Source organism: Bombina bombina, chromosome 1, assembly GCF_027579735.1.
Source record: "Bombina bombina isolate aBomBom1 chromosome 1, aBomBom1.pri, whole genome shotgun sequence".
In the NCBI taxonomy this organism is placed as follows: Eukaryota; Metazoa; Chordata; class Amphibia; order Anura; family Bombinatoridae; genus Bombina; species Bombina bombina.
The window spans coordinates 27,046,713-27,074,161 of record NC_069499.1 but is presented as its reverse complement, the minus strand read 5'-3'; the positions used below and the strand labels follow the sequence as shown (position 1 = coordinate 27,074,161).

The 27,449-nt window shown below is 39.0% G+C and overlaps 1 protein-coding gene across 1 annotated transcript in view; it reads left to right on the top strand.

The window, feature by feature from the left end:
* The window catches only part of RHOJ (ras homolog family member J), a 228,066-nt gene that overhangs the window by 200,022 nt on the left and 595 nt on the right, over window positions 1–27,449 (top strand). The window contains exons 3-5 of the mRNA XM_053697285.1: window positions 12,814–12,978; window positions 23,060–23,155; window positions 26,665–27,449. The exon at window positions 26,665–27,449 is cut by the window's right edge and continues 595 nt beyond it. Of these exons, the coding sequence (XP_053553260.1) occupies window positions 12,814–12,978; window positions 23,060–23,155; window positions 26,665–26,811 (408 nt within the window). The 3' untranslated portion in view covers window positions 26,812–27,449. The remainder of the gene's footprint in view (window positions 1–12,813; window positions 12,979–23,059; window positions 23,156–26,664) is intronic.

Sequence of the window (27,449 nt, the reverse complement as noted above, 5' to 3'; positions counted from 1 at the left end):
CTTATGGTTCTGACAGGTGATCACTGTTAGCAGAGTGACCAGGGGATACCTACCTGATGTTGTTCTATATGCTTATGGTTCTGACAGGTGATCACTGTTAGCAGAGTGACCAGGGGATACCCACCTGATGTTGTTCTATATGCTTATGGTTCTGACAGGTGATCACTGTTAGCAGAGTGACCAGGGGATACTCTCTTGATGTTGTTCTATATGCTTATTGTTCTGACAGGTGATCACTGTTAGCAGAGTGACCAGGGGATACTCAAATGATGTTGTTCTATATGCTTATTGTTCTGACAGGTGATCACTTTTAGCAGAGTGACCAGGGGATACTCTCCTGATGTTGTTCTATATGTTTATGGTTCTGACAGGTGATCACTGTTACCAGAGTGACCTGGGGATACTCTCCTGATGTTGTTCTATATGCTTATGGTTCTAACAGGTGATCACTGTTAGCAGAGTGACCAGGGGATACCCACCTGATGTTGTTCTATATACTTATGGTTCTGACAGGTGATCACTGTTAGCACAGTGACCAGGGGATACCCACCTGATGTTGTTCTATATGCTTATGGTTCTGACAGGTGATCACTGTTACCAAAGTGACCTGGGGATACCCACCTGATGTTGTTCTATATGCTTATGGTTCTAACAGGTGATCACTGTTAGCAGAGTGACCAGGGGATACCCACCTGATGTTGTTCTATATGCTTATGTTTCTAACAGGTGATCATTGTTAGCAGAGTGACCAGGGGATACCCACCTGATGTTGTTCTATATGCTTATGGTTCTGACAGGTGATCACTGTTAGCAGAGTGATCAGGGGATACCCACCTAATGTTGTTCTATATACTTATGGTTCTGACAGGTGATCACTGTTAGCAGAGTGATCAGGGGATACCCACCTAATGTTGTTCTATATACTTATGATTCTGACAGGTGATCACTGTTAGCAGAGTGATCAGGGGATACCCACCTAATGTTGTTCTATATACTTATGGTTCTGACAGGTGATCACTGTTAGTACAGTGATCAGGGGATACCACCTGATGTTGTTCTATATGCTTATGGTTCTGATAGATGATCACTGTTAGCAGAGTAATCAGTGGATACTCTCCTGATGTTGTTCTATATGCGTATGGTTCTGACAGGTGATCACTGTTAGCGGAGTAATCAGTGGATACTCTCCTGATGTTGTTCTATATGCTTATGGATCTGACAGGTGATCACTGTTAGCAGAGTTATAAGGGGATACCCACCTGATTTTGTTCTATATGCGTATGGTTCTGACAGGTGATCACTGTTAGCGGAGTAATCAGTGGATACTCTCCTGATGTTGTTCTATATGCTTATGGTTCTCACAGGTGATCACTTTTAGCAGAGTGATAAGGGGATACCCACCTGATGTTCTATATGCTTATGGTTCTGACAGGTGATCAGTGTTAGCACAGTGACCAGGGGATACCCACCTGATGTTGTTCTATATGCTTATGGTTTTTAGAAGTGATCACTGTTAGCAGAGTGATCAGGGGATACCCACCTAATGTTGTTCTATGTTCTGACAGGTGATCACTCTTAGCAGAGTGACCAGGGGATACCCACCTGATGTTGTTCTATATGCTTATGGTTCTGACAGGTGATCACTGTTAGCAGAGTGATCAGGGGATACTCTCTTGATGTTGTTCTTTATGCTTATGGTTCTGGCAGGTGATCACTGTTAGCAGAGTTACCACTGGATACCCACCTGATGTTGTTCTATATGCTTATGGTTCTAACAGGTGATCACTAGCAGAGTTACCACTGGATACCCACCTGATGTTGTTCTATATGCTTATGGTTCTGACAGGTGATCACTGTTAGCAGAGTGACCAGGGGATACCCACCTGATGTTGTTCTATATGCTTATGGTTCTGACAGGTGATCACTTTAGCAGAGTGACCAGGAGATACCCACCTGATGTTGTTCTATATGCTTATGGTTCTGACAGGTAATCACTTTAGCAGAGTGACCAGGGGATACCCACCTGATGTTGTTCTATATGCTTATGGTTCTGACAGGTGATCACTTTAGCAGAGTGATCAGGGGATACTCTAATGATGTTGTTCTATATGCTTATGGTTCTGACAGGTGATCACTGTTAGCGGAGTGATCAAGGGATACCCACCTGATGTTGTTCTATATGCTTATGGTTCTGACAGGTGATCACTGTTAGCAGAGTGATCAGGGGATACCCACATGATGTTGTTCTATATGCTTATGGTTCTGACAGGTGATCACTGTTAGCAGAGTGACCAGGGGATACCTACCTGATGTTGTTCTATATGCTTATGGTTCTGACAGGTGATCACTGTTAGCAGAGTGACCAGGGGATACTCTTCTGATGTTCTTCTATATGCTTATGGTTCTGACAGGTGATCACTGTTAGCAGAGTGACCTGGGGATACTCTCCTGATGTTGTTCTATATGCTTATGGTTCTGACAGGTGATCACTGTTAGCAGAGTGACCTGGGGATACTCTCCTGATGTTGTTCTATATGCTTATGGTTCTAACAGGTAATCACTGTTAGCAGAGTGATCAGGGGATACCCACCTGATGTTGTTCTATATGCTTATGGTTCTGACAGGTGATCACTGTTAGCAGAGTGACCAGGGGATACCCACCTGATGTTGTTATTATTATTATTATTATTATCATCAGGTATTTGTAGAGCGCCAACAGATTCCGCAGCGCTGTTGTTCTACATGCTTATGGATCTGACAGCTGATCACTGTTAGCAGAGTGACCAGGGGATACCTACCTGATGTTGCTGACCAATACAGAATGACAGGCTGACTATATAACAATACAGAATGACAGGCTGACTATATACCAATACAGAATGACAGGCTGACTATATACCAATACAGAATGACAGGCTGACTATATACCAACACAGAATGACAGGCTGACTATATACCAACACAGAATGACAGGCTGACTATATAACAATAGAGAATGAAAGGCTGACTATATACCAACACAGAATGACAGGCTGACTATATACCAATACAGAATGACAGGCTGACTATATACCAATACAGAATGACAGGCTGACTATATACCAACACAGCATGACAGGTTGACTATATACCAATACAGAATGACAGGCTGACTATATACCAATACAGAATGAAAGACTGACTATATACCAATACAGAATGACAGGCTGACTATATAACAATAGAGAATGAAAGGCTGACTATATAACAGTACAGAATGACAGGCTGACTATATAACAACAGAGAATGAAAGGCTGACTATATACCAATACAGAATGACAGGCTGACTATATAACAATAGAGAATGAAAGGCTGACTATATACCAATACAGAATGACAGGCTGACTATATAACAATAGAGAATGAAAGGCTGACTATATAACAATACAGAATGACAGGCTGACTATATACCAACACAGAATGACAGGCTGACTATATACCAACACAGCATGACAGGCTGACTATATAACAATACAGAATGACAGGCTGGCTATATAACAATACAGAATGACAGGCTGACTATATAACAATACAGAATGACAGGCTGACTATGTAACAATACAGAATGACAGGCTGACTATATACCAATACAGAATGACAGGCTGACTATATAACAATAGAGAATGAAAGGCTGACTATATACCAACACAGCATGACAGGCTGACTATATAACAATACAGAATGACAGGCTGACTATATAACAATACAGAATGACAGGCTGACTATATAACAATACAGAATGACAGGCTGACTATATAACAATACAGAATGACAGGCTGACTATATAACAATACAGAATGACAGGCTGACTATATACCAATACAGAATGACAGGCTGACTATATAACAATACAGAATGACAGGCTGACTATATACCAACACAGAATGACAGGCTGACTATATACCAACACAGCATGACAGGCTGACTATATAACAATACAGAATGACAGGCTGACTATGTAACAATACAGAATGACAGGCTGACTATGTAACAATACAGAATGACAGGCTGACTATATAACAACACAGCATGACAGGCTGACTATATAACAATACAGAATGACAGGCTGACTATATAACAATACAGAATGACAGGCTGACTATATACCAACACAGAATGACAGGCTGACTATATAACAATACAGAATGACAGGCTGACTATATACCAATACAGAATGACAGGCTGACTATATACCAATACAGAATGACAGGCTGACTATATACCAATACAGAATGACAGGCTGACTATATACCAACACAGCATGACAGGCTGACTATATAACAATACAGAATGACAGGCTGACTATGTAACAATACAGAATGACAGGCTGACTATATAACAACACAGAATGACAGGCTGACTATGTAACAATACAGAATTACAGGCTGACTATGTAACAATACAGAATGACAGGCTGACTATATAACAATACAGAATGACAGGCTGACTATATACCAATACAGAATGACAGGCTGACTATATACCAATACAGAATGACAGGCTGACTATATACCAATACAGAATGACAGGCTGACTATGTAACAATACAGAATGACAGGCTGACTATATAACAATACAGAATGACAGGCTGACTATATACCAATACAGAATGACAGGCTGACTATATAACAATACAGAATGACAGGCTGACTATATAACAATACAGAATGACAGGCTGACTATATACCAATACAGAATGACAGGCTGACTATATAACAATACAGAATGACAGGCTGACTATATACCAACACAGAATGACAGGCTGACTATATAACAATACAGAATGACAGGCTGACTATATACCAATACAGAATGACAGGCTGACTATATACCAATACAGAATGACAGGCTGACTATATACCAATACAGCATGACAGGCTGACTATATAACAATACAGAATGACAGGCTGACTATGTAACAATACAGAATGACAGGCTGACTATATAACAATACAGAATGACAGGCTGACTATGTAACAATACAGAATTACAGGCTGACTATGTAACAATACAGAATGACAGGCTGACTATATAACAATACAGAATGACAGGCTGACTATATACCAATACAGAATGACAGGCTGACTATATACCAATACAGAATGACAGGCTGACTATATACCAATACAGAACGACAGGCTGACTATATAACAATACAGAATGACAGGCTGACTATATAACAATACAGAATGACAGGCTGACTATATACCAATACAGAATGACAGGCTGACTATGTACCAATACAGAATGACAGGCTGACTATATAACAATACAGAATGACAGGCTGACTATATAACAATACAGAATGACAGGCTGACTATATAACAATACAGAATGACAGGCTGACTATATAACAACACAGCATGACAGGCTGACTATATAACAATACAGAATGACAGGCTGACTATGTAACAATACAGAATGACAGGCTGACTATGTAACAATACAGAATGACAGGCTGACTATATACCAATACAGAATGACAGGCTGACTATGTAACAATACAGAATGACAGGCTGACTATATACCAATACAGAATGACAGGCTGACTATGTAACAATACAGAATGACAGGCTGACTATATAACAATACAGAATGACAGGCTGACTATATAACAACACAGCATGACAGGCTGACTATATACCAATACAGAATGACAGGCTGACTATATACTAATACAGAATGACAGGCTGACTATATAACAATACAGAATGACAGGCTGACTATATACCAAAACAGAATGACAGGCTGACTATATAACAATACAGAATGACAGGCTGACTATATAACAATACAGAATGACAGGCTGACTATATAACAATACAGAATGACAGGCTAACTATATAACAATACAGAATGACAGGCTGACTATATAACAATACAGAATGACAGGCTGACTATATACCAATACAGAATGACAGGCTGACTATATAACAATACAGAATGACAGGCTGACTATATAACAATGACAGGCTGGAACTATACCAACACAGCTGACGGCTACTATAACAATACAGAATGACAGGCTGACTAATGTACCAATACAGAATGACAGGCTGACTATGTAAACAATACAGAATGACAGGCTGACTATATACAACACAGAATGACAGGCTGACTATATAACAATACAGAATGACAGCTGACTATATAACAATACAGAATGACAGGCTGACTATATACCAACACAGAATGACAGGCTGACTATATACCAATACAGAATGACAGGCTGACTATATACCAATACAGAATGACAGGCTGACTATATACCAATACAGAATGACAGGCTGACTATATACCAATACAGAATGACAGGCTGACTATATACCAACACAGCATGACAGGCTGACTATATAACAATACAGAATGACAGGCTGACTATGTAACAATACAGAATGACAGGCTGACTATATAACAACACAGAATGACAGGCTGACTATGTAACAATACAGAATTACAGGCTGACTATGTAACAATACAGAATGACAGGCTGACTATATAACAATACAGAATGACAGGCTGACTATATACCAATACAGAATGACAGGCTGACTATATACCAATACAGAATGACAGGCTGACTATATACCAATACAGAATGACAGGCTGACTATGTAACAATACAGAATGACAGGCTGACTATATAACAATACAGAATGACAGGCTGACTATATAACAACACAGCATGACAGGCTGACTATATAACAATACAGAATGACAGGCTGACTATATAACAATACAGAATGACAGGCTGACTATATACCAATACAGAATGACAGGCTGACTATAAACAATACAGAATGACAGGCTGACTATATACCAATACAGAATGACAGGCTGACTATATACCAATACAGAATGACAGGCTGACTATATAACAATACAGAATGACAGGCTTACTATATACCAATACAGAATGACAGGCTGACTATATAACAATACAGAATGACAGGCTGACTATATAACAATACCGAATGACAGGCTGACTATATAACAATACAGAATGACAGGCTGACTATATAACAATACAGAATGACAGGCTGACTATATAACAATACAGAATGACAGGCTGATTATATACCAATACAGAATGACAGGCTGACTATATAACAATACAGAATGACAGGCTGACTATATAACAATACAGAATGACAGGCTGACTATATACCAATACAGAATGACAGGCTGACTATATAACAACACAGAATGACAGGCTGACTATATAACAATAGAGAATGAAAGGCTGACTATATACCAACACAGAATGACAGGCTGACTATATACCAATACAGAATGACAGGCTGACTATATACCAATACAGAATGACAGGCTGACTATATACCAATACAGCATGACAGGTTGACTATATACCAATACAGAATGACAGGCTGACTATATACCAATACAGAATGAAAGACTGACTATATACCAATACAGAATGACAGGCTGACTATATAACAATAGAGAATGAAAGGCTGACTATATAACAGTACAGAATGACAGGCTGACTATATAACAACAGAGAATGAAAGGCTGACTATATACCAATACAGAATGACAGGCTGACTATATAACAATAGAGAATGAAAGGCTGACTATATACCAATACAGAATGACAGGCTGACTATATAACAATAGAGAATGAAAGGCTGACTATATAACAATACAGAATGACAGGCTGACTATATACCAACACAGAATGACAGGCTGACTATATACCAACACAGCATGACAGGCTGACTATATAACAATACAGAATGACAGGCTGGCTATATAACAATACAGAATGACAGGCTGACTATATAACAATACAGAATGACAGGCTGACTATGTAACAATACAGAATGACAGGCTGACTATATACCAATACAGAATGACAGGCTGACTATATAACAATAGAGAATGAAAGGCTGACTATATACCAACACAGCATGACAGGCTGACTATATAACAATACAGAATGACAGGCTGACTATATAACAATACAGAATGACAGGCTGACTATATAACAATACAGAATGACAGGCTGACTATATAACAATACAGAATGACAGGCTGACTATATAACAATACAGAATGACAGGCTGACTATATACCAATACAGAATGACAGGCTGACTATATAACAATACAGAATGACAGGCTGACTATATACCAACACAGAATGACAGGCTGACTATATACCAACACAGCATGACAGGCTGACTATATAACAATACAGAATGACAGGCTGACTATGTAACAATACAGAATGACAGGCTGACTATGTAATAATACAGAATGACAGGCTGACTATATAACAACACAGCATGACAGGCTGACTATATAACAATACAGAATGACAGGCTGACTATATAACAATACAGAATGACAGGCTGACTATATACCAACACAGAATGACAGGCTGACTATATAACAATACAGAATGACAGGCTGACTATATACCAATACAGAATGACAGGCTGACTATATACCAATACAGAATGACAGGCTGACTATATACCAATACAGAATGACAGGCTGACTATATACCAACACAGCATGACAGGCTGACTATATAACAATACAGAATGACAGGCTGACTATGTAACAATACAGAATGACAGGCTGACTATATAACAACACAGAATGACAGGCTGACTATGTAACAATACAGAATTACAGGCTGACTATGTAACAATACAGAATGACAGGCTGACTATATAACAATACAGAATGACAGGCTGACTATATACCAATACAGAATGACAGGCTGACTATATACCAATACAGAATGACAGGCTGACTATATACCAATACAGAATGACAGGCTGACTATGTAACAATACAGAATGACAGGCTGACTATATAACAATACAGAATGACAGGCTGACTATATACCAATACACAATGACAGGCTGACTATATAACAATACAGAATGACAGGCTGACTATATAACAATACAGAATGACAGGCTGACTATATACCAATACAGAATGACAGGCTGACTATATAACAATACAGAATGACAGGCTGACTATATACCAACACAGAATGACAGGCTGACTATATAACAATACAGAATGACAGGCTGACTATATACCAATACAGAATGACAGGCTGACTATATACCAATACAGAATGACAGGCTGACTATATACCAACACAGCATGACAGGCTGACTATATAACAATACAGAATGACAGGCTGACTATGTAACAATACAGAATGACAGGCTGACTATATAACAATACAGAATGACAGGCTGACTATGTAACAATACAGAATTACAGGCTGACTATGTAACAATACAGAATGACAGGCTGACTATATAACAATACAGAATGACAGGCTGACTATATACCAATACAGAATGACAGGCTGACTATATACCAATACAGAATGACAGGCTGACTATATACCAATACAGAACGACAGGCTGACTATATAACAATACAGAATGACAGGCTGACTATATAACAATACAGAATGACAGGCTGACTATATACCAATACAGAATGACAGGCTGACTATGTAACAATACAGAATGACAGGCTGACTATATAACAATACAGAATGACAGGCTGACTATATAACAATACAGAATGACAGGCTGACTATATAACAACACAGCATGACAGGCTGACTATATAACAATACAGAATGACAGGCTGACTATGTAACAATACAGAATGACAGGCTGACTATGTAACAATACAGAATGACAGGCTGACTATATACCAATACAGAATGACAGGCTGACTATGTAACAATACAGAATGACAGGCTGACTATATACCAATACAGAATGACAGGCTGACTATGTAACAATACAGAATGACAGGCTGACTATATAACAATACAGAATGACAGGCTGACTATATAACAACACAGCATGACAGGCTGACTATATACCAATACAGAATGACAGGCTGACTATATACTAATACAGAATGACAGGCTGACTATATAACAATACAGAATGACAGGCTGACTATATACCAATACAGAATGACAGGCTGACTATATAACAATACAGAATGACAGGCTGACTATATAACAATACAGAATGACAGGCTGACTATATACCAATACAGAATGACAGGCTGACTATATAACAATACAGAATGACAGGCTGACTATATAACAATACAGAATGGCAGGCTGACTATATACCAATACAGAATGACAGGCTGACTATATAACAATACAGAATGACAGGCTGACTATATAACAATACAGAATGACAGGCTGACTATATACCAATACAGAATGACAGGCTGACTATATACCAATACAGAATGACAGGCTGACTATATAAAAAATACAGAATGACAGGCTGACTATATACCAGTACAGAATGGCAGGCTGACTATATACCAATACAGAATGACAGGCTGACTATATAACAATACAGAATGAGAGGCTGACTATATAACAATACAGAATGACAGGCTGACTATATACCAATACAGAATGACAGGCTGACTATATAACAATACAGAATGACAGGCTGACTATATACCAATACAGAATGACAGGCTGACTATATAACAATACAGAATGACAGGCTGACTATATACCAATACAGAATGACAGGCTGACTATATACCAATACAGAATGACAGGCTGACTATAAACCAATACAGAATGACAGGCTGACTATATACCAATACAGAATGACAGGCTGACTATATACCAATACAGAATGACAGGCTGACTATATAACAATACAGAATGACAGGCTTACTATATACCAATACAGAATGACAGGCTGACTATATAACAATACAGAATGACAGGCTGACTATATAACAATACCGAATGACAGGCTGACTATATAACAATACAGAATGACAGGCTGACTATATAACAATACAGAATGACAGGCTGACTATATAACAATACAGAATGACAGGCTGATTATATACCAATACAGAATGACAGGCTGACTATATAACAATACAGAATGACAGGCTGACTATATAACAATACAGAATGACAGGCTGACTATATACCAATACAGAATGACAGGCTGACTATATAACAACACAGCATGACAGGCTGACTATATAATCTACTGGGAAGAAAACCAAGTTTACAATACTGAATATTACACGGTGGACATTTTCATTTGGAGATATGCCAATTACCTACTTGATAGTAAACTGTTTTTGATCAATAACACATTGAGATGTTTAGCTGACTGGTGTCAGCTAAACATCTCACATCTGAGGTATTTTATGGTTAGGTTATGTGCATCTGGAGTGGGCAGGAGGGGACAAGTTCTCTGTATTTATTAGAATTAGCTTATTTAACATTTCTATTGTTGCATATTTCATTTGTTTGCTCCCTATCCCTTTAAAAACATGTGTTCACATTGCCATGGTTAAGCCCTTAAAGCAGCATGAAAGTCAAAATAAAGTTTTAATGATTTAGATAGAGCCTACAATTAAAAAAATATCTTGGCTTCCTTTGAAACATAGTTCCTTTCTATGATAGCAGAATACCTAGGTATGCTCAGGAACATACACATCTTGCACACTATATGGCAGCAGTTTTTTCAGCCATGACACGCCCACATCACATGTCACTATGTTCTCATGGAAAGAGGCTATGTTTTAACAAATATGTCAATTTGATAGCATAATTAAACTGGATTGCTTTGCCTGCTCTATCTGAATAAGAGTATCCTTTTCACTCACATGCCCCTATAAAGGGACAATCTAGTCAAAATGAAACTTTCTTTATTCAGATAGAGCACACAAGTTTAAACAACTTTCCAATTCATTTCCATTATTTAAGTGTACACAATCTCTTTATATGCACACTTTATGAGGCACCCACTCCTACTGAGGATGTCCAAGATTCACAGTATATATGTATATGCATTTTGTGATTAGCTGATGGCTGTCACATGATGCGTTGTGTGGGAAAATATAACTAACTTTAAAATTTGTCTGAAAGAGATCTGCTACTCATTTGAAATTCTAAGTGCTTTTGCATTGTCTTTTTATTATGCGCTTATGGATTATGCCATTATACTGTGTTTAGGGGTATTTTAAGCAGGTCCAGCTTAAGATATTGTGCTGCCTGGGTCCGAGAATGCTATGACCCCCCCCCCCCCAATAGTAACATTACTGATTAGCATATCAACCTGCTAGACTGGCCACTAAACTTTATAAGCCTTCCTACCTGCATGCAACCAATGCGTATGCACGATTGCGCAATAAGTAGGAAGGAAGTTAGGTAAGAGACGCACTTGTCCCACCTTGAATGTCGTCCCAGACTGTTCTGTGTCTTTGTCATGGAGAGCTTATTTGTGCCGGGAGTCTGTAACTCCCCCCCCCCCTCCCAGAGACAGTGGACAGGAGTGGTCTGGGTTTGACAGTCACTGAAGTGCGGCCCCTTGTCAAGTGCTGCCTGGGTCTGTTGTACCCACTTGGTCCCATGGTTGAGCCGGCCGTGCCTTTAAGTTCTAGCTGCAGCAAGTCAGCCTGTTTAGTATATGTGACTTCAGATCCCCAACTAGCTGTGAAGTCATCTTGATTTGACTAGCTGAGTTTAACTTTTTTTGTTTTCTTTAATGACTTCAGCGTACTGTGCTAGCCAAGTGCTTTACAAAGATAACTTTACAACCAGCTTGCATTTAGAGAAGATTTTTCTCCGTCCCAACTTTCATCTGACACAAGTTCCACTCGGTGCTTATTCACAACCTCATTATTTTCAGTGTATTGCTGAGCCTATTACATGTTGTTTTAATGTCCTATTCTTGTCATGTTTTGTCATATTCAGGAAGACTACGATCAGCTCAGACCCTTCTCATACCCCAACACGGACGTGTTCCTTATCTGTTTCTCTGTTGTCAACCCTGCATCTTACCACAATGTCCAGGAAGAATGGGTATCAGAAGTCAGAGCACGGATGCCAAATGTGCCCTATGTCCTTATAGGAACCCAGGTACAGATATGCTTAATTTGAAAATATTCTGAAATAATTTATTGGGCAGGTGCAAATAAATAATATGTGTGACATTTGGAAATAGTGCACTTGGCTCCTTTTCAGGAACAATAAAAAATAATCCCTTAAGGCTTCACATGAATTAAATAAGATTAATAAATATACATTATCTTTCATTGTCATTACGAACTGTTATGTTTCATAAACTATCAAAACAAACACAGTTAGAGACATAAAATATTTTGTATTAATGCATAGTGTTTCACTTTGCAAAAGATCTGCAATAAATACTTTATATACATTTTGTTGTGCTGTCTCAGAACAAATCAGAACACACAGGTTCCTTATCCCAGATTTAAACAGCACAATGTTGGGAAACGCCTTGTGTAGTATTCTGGAGTATGATTGCACTCAATTAATAATAATAATAATAATAATAATAATAATAATAATAATAATAATAAAAGTAAACTATTATTATTATTATTATTATCATCATTGCCCCTGAGTCAGAGGCAGCGCAAGAGTTACTGGGCCTTAGGCAAGGCTCAATATGAAGTCCCTCGACACAAAACAAAATGCAAAACTGAACCAAATAAATCTGAATATGAATTGCTCTGGATTTTGCTGACCTAGTAGAGCGAAAAGGTAGAAAGAGAGAAAATGAAGAGTGAATAGAGAGGGTAAAGAAAGGAGAAAGCAAGAGGTGAGGTAAATTGGCGATTGGGGAAAGAAGGAGAATGAAGAGAGAGGAAAAAGAATAGTGAAAGATATAGAGAGAAACGTTACTAGGGGAGAGAAAGTAAAGAGAAAGAGAGAAGAAAAGAGAAAGGAAATAGAAAAGCGAGAATGGAAGAGAGGAGTGAAAGTGAGAAGAGAAATAAATAAGAGAGAACAGAGAGTAGAGAGACAGAAAAGATGAGAGAGAGAAAAGGGAGAAGAGACAGAAAATAGAGAGAATAAGAGAGAAATAAAGGAGGATATTATGAAAAGATAAAGTACAAAGATAGAAAGAGGAGAGGATGGGGGAGAGAGACAGAGAGAGAGAGAGAAGTGAAAGAATAGAGAAGAAGAGAGTAGGGAGAAATGAGGGAGAGTGAAAAGGGAGCTGGAAGAAGGAGAGAAAAAGTATAGAAGAGGAGAGAGAGAAAAGAAAGAAGGGAGAACGGACAGAGAGAGAGGGGGAATAGAGAGAGGGGGAGAGAGTGAGAGAGGGGAGAGAGAAGGAAGACTGAAGAGAGGGGAGAGAGAGACTAGAGAGGGGGAGAGAGTGAGAGAGGGGAGCGAGAAGGAAGACTGAAGAGAGGGGAGAGAGAGAGACTAGAGAGGGGGAGAGAGTGAGAGAGGGGAGCGAGAAGGAAGACTGAAGAGAGGGGAGAGAGAGAGAGACTAGAGAGGGGGAGAGAGTGAGAGAGGGGAGATAGAAGGAAGACTGAAGAGAGGGGAGAGAGAAAAGAAAGAAGGGAGAACGGGCAGAGAGAGAGAGGGAATAGAGAGAGTGAGAGAGGGGAGAGAGAAGGAAGACTGAAGAGAGGGGAGAGAGAGAGAGAATAGAGAGGGGGAGAGAGAGAAGGAAGACTGAAGAGAGGGGAGAGAGAGGGGAGAGAGTGTTTATAGACTAGAGATGGGCAGACAGAGATAAAGGAGGGCATAAAAAGAGAGATTAAAGGGAAGGAAGGAGGGAGTGGAGAGAGTCAGATAGAATGAATAGAAAGAGAGAGAAGGGAGAGAGAAAAGGAGAAAAAGGAAAGGGGTAGAAAAAGAGAGGGCGAAGTGATAGAGCGAGGATAGAAAGAGAGAAAGAAGGGGATAGTGCAGACAGAGAATGTAGTTAGTAAGGAAGATCATAGCAAACCAGGTATATTTCTCCAACATAGGTGTGTCCGGTCCACGGCGTCATCCTTACTTGTGGGATATTCTCTTCCCCAACAGGAAATTGCAAAGAGCCCAGCAAAGCTGGTCACATGATCCCTCCTAGGCTCCGCCTTCCCCAGTCATTCTCTTTGCCGTTGCACAGGCAACATCTCCACGGAGATGGCTTAGAGTTTTTTGGTGTTTAAATGTAGTTTTTATTCTTCAATCAAGAGTTTGTTATTTTAAAATAGTGCTGGTATGTACTATTTACTCTGAAACAGAAAAGAGATGAAGATTTCTGTTTGTAAGAGGAAAATGATTTTAGCAACCGTTACTAAAATCGATGGCTGTTTCCACACAGGACTGTTGAGAGGAATTAACTTCAGTTGGGGGAAACAGTGAGCAGACTTTTGCTGCTTGAGGTATGACACATTTCTAACAAGACTTGGTAATGCTGGAAGCTGTCATTTTCCCTATGGGATCCGGTAAGCCATTTTTATTAAATAAGAATAAAGGGCTTCACAAGGGCTTTAAAGACTGGTAGACATTTTTCTGGGCTAAAACGATTGATTTATAAGCATTTTTAATAGTTTATAGCTTTGAGGAGTTATTTTATTCTTGGGAATTATGTTAAAGAAACGGCAGGCACTGTATTGGAAACCTTTTTCACTGGGGGCCTTCTCTAATCATAGGCAGAGCCTCATTTTCGCGCCATTAATGCGCAGTTGTTTTTGGGAAGCAAGGCATGCAGATGCATGTGTGAGGAGCTCAGATACATAGAAAAAGCTTACTGAAGGCGTCATTTGGTATCGTATTCCCCTCTGGGCTTGGTTGGGTCTCAGCAAAGCAGATACCAGGGACTGTATAGGGGTTAAATGTAAAAACGGCTCCGGTTCCGTTATTTTAAGAGTTAAAGCTTTCAAATTTGGTGTGCAATACTTTTAAGGCTTTAAGACACTGTAGTGAAATTTTGGTGAATTTTGAACAATTCCTTCATACTTTTTCACATATTCAGTAATAAAGTGTGTTCAGTTTAAAATTTAAAGTGACAGTAACGGTTTTATTTTAAAACGTTTTTTGTACTTTGTTATCAAGTTTATGCCTGTTTAACATGTCTGAACTATCAGATAGACTATGTTCTGTATGTGAGGAAGCCAAGGTTCCTTCTCATTTAAATAGATGTGATGTATGTGACAAACAATTTAGAGAAAATGATGCCCAAGATGATTCCTCAAGTGAGGGGAGTAAGCATGGTACTGCATCATCCCCTCCTTCGTCTACACCAGTCTTGCCCACACAGGAGGCCCCTAGTACATCTAGTGCGCCAATACTCCTTACTATGCAACAATTAACGGCTGTAATGGATAATTCTATCAAAAACATTTTAGCCAAAATGCCCACTTATCAGCGAAAGCGCGACTGCTCTGTTTTAGAAAATACTGAAGAGCATATGGACGCTGATGATAATGGTTCTGACATGCCCCTACACCAGTCTGAGGGGGCCAGGGAGGTTTTGTCTGAGGGAGAAATTTCAGATTCAGGGAAAATTTCTCAACAAGCTGAACCTGATGTGATTACATTCAAATTTAAATTGGAACATCTCCGCGCTCTGCTTAAGGAGGTGTTGTCTACTCTGGATGATTGTGACAATTTGTTCATTCCAGAGAAATTATGTAAGATGGACAAGCTCCTAGAGGTCCCGGGGCCCCCCGAAGCTTTTCCTATACCCAAGCGGGTGGCGGACATTGTAAACAAAGAATGGGAAAGGCCCGGCATACCTTTTTGTCCCTCCCCCTATATTTAAGAAATTGTTTCCTATGGTCGACCCCAGAAAGGACTTATGGCAGACAGTCCCCAAGGTCGAGGGGGCGGTTTCTACTCTAAACAAACGCACTACTATCCCTATAGAAGATAGTTGGGCTTTCAAAGATCCTATGGATAAAAAATTAGAGGGTTTGCTTAAAAAGATGTTTGTTCAGCAAGGTTACCTTCTACAACCAATTTCATGCATTGTTCCTGTCACTACAGCAGCGTGTTTCTGGTTCGATGAACTAGAAAAGTCGCTCGATAAAGATTCTTCTTATGAGGAGATTATGGACAGAGTTCACGCTCTTAAATTGGCTAACTCTTTTACTTTAGACGCCACTTTGCAATTAGCTAGATTAGCGGCGAAAAATTCAGGGTTTGCTATTGTGGCGCGCAGAGCGCTTTGGCTAAAATCTTGGTCAGCGGATGCGTCTTCCAAGAACAAATTGCTTAACATACCTTTCAAGGGGAAAACGCTGTTTGGCCCTGACTTGAAAGAGATTATTTCAGATATCACTGGGGGTAAGGGCCACGCCCTTCCTCAGGATAGGTCTTTTAAGGCTAAAAATAAACCAAATTTTCGTCCCTTTCGCAGAAACGGACCAGCCTCAAGTTCTACATCCTCTAAGCAAGAGGGTAATACTTCTCAAACCAAGCCAGCCTGGAGGCCAATGCAAGGCTGGAACAAAGGTAAGCAGGCTAAGAAACCTGCCACGGCTACCAAGACAGCATGAGATGTTGGCCCCCGATCCGGGACCGGATCTGGTGGGGGGCAGACTTTCTCTCTTCGCTCAGGCTTGGGCAAGAGATGTTCTGGATCCTTGGGCGCTAGAAATAGTCTCCCAAGGTTATCTTCTGGAATTCAAGGAGCTACCCCCAAGGGGGAGGTTCCACAGGTCTCAATTGTCTTCAGACCACATAAAAAGACAGGCATTCTTACATTGTGTAGAAGACCTGTTAAAAATGGGAGTGATTCATCCGGTTCCATTAGGAGAACAAGGGATGGGATTCTACTCCAATCTGTTCATAGTTCCCAAAAAAGAGGGAACATTCAGACCAATCTTAGATCTCAAGATCCTAAACAAATTTCTCAAGGTTCCATCGTTCAAAATGGAAACCATTCGGACAATTCTTCCTACCATCCAGGAAGGTCAATTCATGACCACGGTGGATTTAAAGGATGCGTATCTACATATTCCTATCCACAAGGAACATCATCGGTTCCTAAGGTTCGCCTTTCTGGACAAGCATTACCAGTTTGTGGCACTTCCATTTGGATTAGCCACTGCTCCAAGAATTTTCACAAAGGTACTAGGGTCCCTTCTAGCGGTGCTAAGACCAAGGGGCATTGCAGTAGTACCTTACTTGGACGACATACTGATTCAAGCGTCGTCTCTACCACAAGCAAAGGCTCATACGGACATTGTCCTGGCCTTTCTCAGATCTCACGGGTGGAAAGTGAACGTAGAAAAAAGTTCTCTATCTCCGTCAACAAGAGTTCCCTTCTTGGGAACAATAATAGACTCCTTAGAAATGAGGATTTTTCTGACAGAGGCCAGAAAATCAAAACTTCTAAGCTCTTGTCAAGTACTTCATTCTGTTCTTCTTCCTTCCATAGCGCAGTGCATGGAAGTAATAGGGTTGATGGTCGCGGCAATGGACATAGTTCCTTTTGCGCAAATTCATCTAAGACCATTACAACTGTGCATGCTCAGTCAGTGGAATGGGGATTATACAGACTTGTCTCCGACGATACAAGTAGATCAGAGGACCAGAGATTCACTCCGTTGGTGGCTGACCCTGGACAACCTGTCACAAGGGATGAGCTTCCGCAGACCAGAGTGGGTCATTGTCACGACCGACGCCAGTCTGGTGGGCTGGGGCGCGGTCTGGGAACCCCTGAAAGCTCAGGGTCTTTGGTCTCGGGAAGAATCTCTTCTCCCGATAAATATTCTGGAACTGAGAGCGATATTCAATGCTCTCAAGGCTTGGCCTCAGCTAGCAAAGGCCAAATTCATACGGTTTCAATCAGACAACATGACGACTGTTGCGTATATCAACCATCAGGGGGGAACAAGGAGTTCCCTGGCGATGGAAGAAGTGACCAAAATCATTCAATGGGCGGAGACTCACTCCTGCCACTTGTCTGCAATCCACATCCCAGGAGTGGAAAATTGGGAAGCGGATTTTCTGAGTCGTCAGACATTTCATCCGGGGGAGTGGGAACTCCATCCGGAAATCTTTGCCCAAATAATTCAATTGTGGGGCATTCCAGACATGGATCTGATGGCGTCTCGTCAGAACTTCAAGGTTCCTTGCTACGGGTCCAGATCCAGGGATCCCAAGGCGACTCTAGTGGATGCACTAGTAGCACCTTGGAGCTTCAACCTAGCTTATGTGTTCCCACCGTTTCCTCTCATTCCCAGGCTGGTAGCCAGGATCAAACAGGAGAGGGTATCGGTGATCTTGATAGCTCCTGCGTGGCCACGCAGGACTTGGTATGCAGATCTGGTGAATATGTCATCGGCTCCACCATGGAAGCTACCTTTGAGACAGGACCTTCTTGTTCAAGGCCCGTTCGAACATCCGAATCTGGCCTCACTCCAACTGACTGCTTGGAGATTGAACGCTTGATTTTATCAAAGCGAGGGTTCTCAGATTCTGTCATTGATACTCTTGTTCAGGCCAGAAAGCCTGTAACTAGAAAAATCTACCATAAAATATGGAAAAAATATATCTGTTGGTGTGAATCTAAAGGATTCCCATGGAACAAGATAAAAATTCCTAAGATTCTATCCTTTCTTCAAGAAGGTTTGGAGAAAGGATTATCTGCAAGTTCTTTGAAGGGACAGATTTCTGCTTTATCTGTTTTACTTCACAAAAAGCTGGCGGCTGTGCCAGATGTTCAAGCTTTTGTTCAGGCTCTGGTTAGAATCAAGCCTGTTTACAAACCTTTGACTCCTCCTTGGAGTCTCAATTTAGTTCTTTCAGTTCTTCAGGGGGTTCCGTTTGAACCCCTACATTCCGTTGATATCAAGTTATTATCTTGGAAAGTTTTGTTTTTGGTTGCAATTTCTTCTGCTAGAAGAGTTTCAGAGTTATCTGCTCTGCAGTGTTCTCCTCCTTATCTGGTGTTCCATGCAGATAAGGTGGTTTTGCGTACTAAACCTGGTTTTCTTCCGAAAGTTGTTTCTAACAAAAATATTAACCAGGAGATAGTCGTGCCTTCTTTGTGTCCGAATCCAGTTTCAAAGAAGGAACGTTTGTTGCACAATTTGGATGTAGTTCGTGCTCTAAAATTCTATTTAGAGGCTACAAAGGATTTCAGACAAACATCTTCCTTGTTTGTTGTTTATTCTGGTAAAAGGAGAGGTCAAAAAGCAACTTCTACCTCTCTCTCTTTTTGGCTTAAAAGCATCATCAGATTGGCTTATGAGACTGCCGGACGGCAGCCTCCTGAAAGAATCACAGCTCATTCCACTAGGGCCGTGGCTTCCACATGGGCCTTCAAGAACAAGGCTTCTGTTGATCAGATATGTAAGGCAGCGACTTGGTCTTCACTGCACACTTTTACCAAATTTTACAAATTTGATACTTTTGCTTCTTCTGAGGCTATTTTTGGGAGAAAGGTTTTGCAAGCCGTGGTGCCTTCCATCTAGGTGACCTGATTTGCTCCCTCCCATCATCCGTGTCCTAAAGCTTTGGTTTTGGTTCCCACAAGTAAGGATGACGCCGTGGACCGGACACACCTATGTTGGAGAAAACAGAATTTATGTTTACCTGATAAATTACTTTCTCCAACGGTGTGTCCGGTCCACGGCCCGCCCTGGTTTTTTAATCAGGTCTGATGATTTATTTTCTCTAACTACAGTCACCACGGTATCATATGATTTCTCCTATGCAAATATTCCTCCTTTACGTCAGTCGAATGACTGGGGAAGGCGGAGCCTAGGAGGGATCATGTGACCAGCTTTGCTGGGCTCTTTGCCATTTCCTGTTGGGGAAGAGAATATCCCACAAGTAAGGATGACGCCGTGGACCGGACACACCGTTGGAGAAAGTAATTTATCAGGTAAACATAAATTCTGTTTTTTTTTTGTATTTACTAATAGCACTACAGACAGCATTATCCTCTGGCGCTCCCTCACACAGACTGTCTCATGCGCTCTCACACAGACTGTCTCATGCTCTCTCACACAGCCTGTCCACACAGACTGTCCCATGCTCTCTCACACAGACTGTCCCATGCTCTCTCACACAGACTGTCTCATGTTCTCTCACACAGACTGTCTCATGCTCTCTCACACAGACTGTCCCATGCTCTCTCACAAAGACTGTCTCATGCTCCCTCACACAGACTGTCTCATGCTCTCTCACACAGACTGTCTCATGCTCTCTCACACAGACTGTCTCATGCTCTCTCACACAGACTGTCTCATGCTCTCTCACACAGACTGTCCCATGCTCTCTCACACAGACTGTCCCATGCTCTCTCACACAGACTGTCTCATGCTCTCTCACACAGACTGTCCCATGCTCTCTCACACAGACTGTCTCATGCTCTCTCACACAGACTGTCCCATGCTCTCTCACACAGACTGTCCCATGCTCTCTCACACAGACTGTCTCATGCTCTCTCACACAGACTGTCTCATGCTCTCTCACCCAGACTGTCCCATGCTCTCTCACACAGACTGTCCCATGCTCTGTCACACAGACTGTCTCATGCTCTCTCACACAGACTGTCCCATGCTCTCTCACACAGACTGTCCCATGCTCTCTCACACAGACTGTCCCATGCTCTGTCACACAGACTGTCTCATGCTCTCTCACACAGACTGTCCCATGCTCTCTCACACAGACTGTCTCATGCTCTCTCACACAGACTGTCTCATGCCCTCTCTTACACAGACTGTCGCATGCTCTCTCACACAGACTGTCCCATGTTATTTGCTTCTCATTAGTGTGTGGCTAATTCTCACATGCTCAGGTTTTTCAGTTGATCACACTAATCCCTATTCTCCTCTTGTCAATCACACGGCACCTGTATATGTCTAGTCACTGGGTGCGATTCACACATGCACCATAACTGCCCCGCACGGTACTCATGTTATTGGACACTAAGGAGACAACAGGGGTGGCATTTACACATGCAGGATAGGAGGTTGCACAATATAACTTCTCAGTCACACCTCTCCTTTTGCAGCACTGCACTTTGGAACATGTAGTCCCCGGGTAAACAGTAGTAACTGGCAGAAAGTCAGGCACAGAGCACTCATCAGCGTGCCATGCACATGCTGCACATAAAAAAAATCCCCATATGAAGATAGAAACACACTGTGAGGCCCCTGTTTAAGTGAGGCCTTAGGCAACTGCCTATTTGGCTTAATTGTAAAGCCGCCTATGCCCTGAGTACTCTGTTGTACAGGGGAGTAAGCTAACTGCACAGTAAAACAGGGATAGGCCCACCCAAGAGCAACATCACTCACATAAAGTCACAGATTAGACTATAAAGTTGCTTATTTGCATGCTAAATTGTGCATTAGCATGTTAAGCTGCACATCTGTCTATTACTCCATCTCACTATGGGCCAGATTACAAGTTGAGCACAAACTATATATTCTGCAAAAGCGATATTTGCGTTTAACATAATATTACCAGCACACACAAATGTGCACTGGTATTACAAGTGAGGTGCAATGTGAACCAGACATCGTGTTCGCATTGCACGGAAGCATGACGCTCACAAGCATGCACTTCCATAGGCTCCACAAGGCATGAGAACTAGCACAGCGAAAGGGTTAACTCGCACAGCAATAGGCAGCAAATATAAATATGTATATACACATATTAACACATAAATATATAAGTATATAAGCATATACTGTACATATATATTTACTGGGAACGCAGTCCCAATAGACCGCAATGTAAAGGCACTTTTCAAACACCCTGCACCCAGATCTTTTAACCCCTAAAAGCTGCTTAGTGCAGTTTAAAAAAAAAAAAAAAAAGCTACATTTTTTGTTTTTTAAAAAAGGGACCTCATGCATGTGTTGGGGGGCAATTGGTGGACATAAAAAATTTTTACAAGGGGTCTGGCTTTTGGTTAATTTTACTGCGATCTCACGGTAGTAATAACCAGCCACTTGAAACAGCAGGTTATTTATCGCACGCCAGTAAACTTGTAATCTAGCCCTATAGGTTCAATGATTTAAAACTCTCCGGTTTGGTGAGATTTTCTTTATAGACAGTTTGGATTTTAATGCTAATGTGTTCCAGGCCTCTCAGGCAGCAGAGGGTTAATAAGTGAATAGTAACATTTTCTCTACTATAGTACTTTTAGCAGTAACATATGGAACATCTGTTACAATAAATGATACAGAGGTAAATGTGCAAATTCTGTTTGTTTTCATTTCAGATTGATCTACGAGATGACCCTAAAACCTTGGCTCGGCTAATTCACATGAAGGAAAAACCAATAACTTATGAACAAGGAATTAAACTTGCAAAAATGGTACGTTTGGGAGCACTGTGCCGATATAGCAGAGCTAGTCTTGGATAACCTTGTAGATTTGTGAAGTCGATGCAGAATCTGACAACTAACTGATTTATACAATGTTCTAATATACACAGATGCTATACAGATGTGATTCCACTAAATGGTCTAATGTGACAGCATAATCCAGAATGATAATTCACACAAATTTAATCAGGACCATATTCTTAGAAATAAAAACATTGTGCTGGGTTAGGGTCTAAGAAAATATGACCTTATATTTTAAATAATTATTGGAGACAAAATAATCCCATTTGAACCCAATTTGTAATTAGTAAATCCCCCTTATGTGCGATTGCAACAGCTGACTGTTAACGGTAAGACTATTATCAGATTTACTTTATGCTTGCTATACGTAGGTAGGCTCAGGAGCGAGCTGGTCATTGGTGGCTGCACATACAGTATATGTCTCTAGTCATTGTTTCACCAGATGAGCTGACTTTAATTGTATGTTATGTGCAAGAAAGACTTCTTTATTTCACATCAAGCGGTTCTACAGCATAACATAGGAAACGAAGAGCTTTATCTTTTCCATTTAATCTAGGCTGCATTTTCTGTGAGTGATCCTTGTATATTAAAAAGTATACAATGTTTGTTTGTAATTGCAAATCAGAAAAAAACTACTATGGACCAGATTAAGTGAAGCAGTATTTAATGCTTCTGCTCGAGCGCTATCTCCGCTAGAAGTAAGGCATCGTTTTACAAGCTGAAAGTAAACTGTTATGCTCACCCGATAATCCAATGCGTGTAAAAAGCCAAATTTAGAATATCGCCCGCACGATAACGTATTCCCCTATAGAAGTCAATAGAGCAAAAAAAGAGGAGAAAAAAACTTAGCACCGTACTCCCGCCTGGACCCAATCGCATATTCTCAAGTGCGCTAACCTGACATGAAAATATTAATGTTTTACATTCTAATGTTCTTTACATAGCAGAATATGTTCTATTTATTCATAAATTCATATTTCTACATATATCTGATGGTATTTTTATACAATATACAGTATATCTATACCTATATATATATATATATATATATATATATATATATATATATACTATTATATACTGTTATATACTGTTATATATATATATATAATTATATGTAGGTATAGATAAATACAGGAATATCTATTTAAAAATACATAGAACATATTTTGATAAGGGAAGAACATAGGAGTTAAATATTTACAGTAAATACATAGTATAACACTTTATTAAATATGAATATTGCATGTACACATATAAATGCATATATACACATATAAATACATATATACACATATAAATACATATGTACACATATAAATACATATATACATATATACACACATATATACACATATAAATACATATATACACATATACACACATATATACACATATAAATACATATGTACACATATAAATACATATATACATATATACACACATATATACATATATACACATATACACACATATATACACATATAAATACATATATACACATATAAATACATATGTACACATATAAATACATATATACATATATACACACATATATACACATATAAATACATATATACACATATAAATACATATATACATATATACACACACATATATACACATATAAATACATATATACATATGTATTTATGTGTATATATGTCTGTAAATACATATATACACATATAAATACATATGTACACATATAAATACATATATACACATATAAATACATATGTACACATATAAATACATATATACATATATACACACATATATACACATATAAATACATATATACACATATAAATACATATATACATATATAAATACATATGTACACATATAAATACATATATACATATATACACACATATATACACATATAAATACATATATACATATATACACACATATATACACATATAAATACATATATACATATGTATTTATGTGTATATATGTCTGTAAATACATATATACACATATAAATACATATGTACACATATAAATACATATATACACATATATACACATATAAATACATATGTACACATATAAATACATATATACATATATACACACATATATACACATTTAAATACATATATACATATATAAATACATATGTACACATATAAATACATATATACATATATACACACACATATACACATATAAATACATATATACACATATAAATACATATATACATATATACACATATAAATACATATATACACATATAAATACATATATACATATATAAATACATATGTACACATATACATACATATATACACACATATAAATACATATATACACATATAAATACATATATACATATATACACATATAAATACATATATACACATATAAATACATATATACACACATATATACACATATAAATACATATGTACACATATATAAACACATATAAATACATATAAATACATATATACACATATAAATACATATATACATATATACACACATATATACACATATAAATACATATATACACATATAAATACATATGTACACATATTAATACATATATACATATATACACACATATATACACATATAAATACATATGTACACATATATAAACATATATATATATATATATATATATATATATATATATATATATTCATATACACCTTTAGACATATATATGTTCGTATCTCTGTTAAAGCCTGTTGCATTCTTTTTTTGAGACCTCATGTACTTTATAATGTATTTGTGTTTGTTAAACACTTTTTTGTTTTGTGAAACAGTTAGCCAGAGCTCTGAGGGTGCGGTAATCATTTTAGTGTAAATCACGATTGTGCTCAATTGATCGCGTTTACTTTCAATTTGTAATAAGGGCGGTAAACCCGACACTCGCAAACACCCGAAACAAACCCTGTATTGTCACGCGTCATTGTAAGCGTTCAACGTGTAATCTGGCCCTGTATGTACTACAAACATTAGTACACAAGACACGTGCACACTCCTGAGCCTACATCAGTATGCTTTCATACAAACATTACCTAGAAAAGAGGTCAGTTTAAAAATAAAAGTAACATGGAAAGGTTTTACAGTTGTACATTCTGCATCATTATGGATTCATTTTTACTTTTATGCCCCTTTAATTTTGCTTTTAGCAATACAATTCTAACCTCTTGTATGCCAGAGAGGTATGTAAAGTAAAAATAGCCCTTTCTGGCATTTAAGGGGTTAAATGCAAACAACAAAATGTGCAACTTTCAGTGACAATAGCTTCCTGGTATTTAATGGTTTTGTTTGTACCCCTGATCCTGTGCATGACTGTGACTATCTAACAAGGCCAGCGGCGCCCCTTAAGGTAAATGTTACCATTCAGTGACACCTAAAACAGTCCCAAAATGTCAATGTTTTAAAAAAGATACTTTGTATATTGAGCAGATCACTAACGCACACATCTGTCTTGCTTTGTCTTTTTGCAGATTGGGGCTCAGTGCTACTTGGAGTGTTCTGCCCTGACTCAGAAGGGCCTTAAGAATGTGTTTGACGAGGCCATCCTTACAGTCTTCCACCCAAAGAAAAAGAAGAGAGGTTGTGTAAAGTGCCGTAACTCTTGCACAATAGTATGAGATCGCTCCACTAGCCAGGAGCAGATCTGCAATCCAGTTACGCCTTCGGTAAACCACAAATAACAAGCCACAAATGGCTCAGTGGATTTGCCTGTATTATTATGAGACAGCGAACATGGAGGCTATGACCAGTGAGCGTCCCTTAGTCATACGGATAGACTTTAATCTGTGAAACCTCTAAGAGACTTAACTTTTTCATGTAACTCACTTTCTTTCACGTTTACAGAGCTGGGGTATAACAGGATGCGTGCCTTTTATTCTTTTGTTATAACATTTGAACGGATGTACGGAATTAGTGATAAATGGGAATCTTTGTTCTCTGGGAATAATAGAAACCAAGCCTGATATTACAAGAACCCTCTGAAAGGTCTATGTTCAGTATCACTGTAACCAGAAAATATATTTCTGCAATCAGAAGATTTGTAAGGGTTGCAGAGCAGAAAATGTCAAGGTTTGCAAAGAACAATCCAATTTACCAAATCAGCGGCCATACCGAAGAACTAAAAATGATTTGTCAGACATGGCACTGGATTCAACCATATTTTACAGTTATAGTTAATGATGAGTAACAAGTGACATTAATTTACAATTTGAAATTAGAATGACTTATTTTAGAAAATACTTGTCGGGGTTGTGAA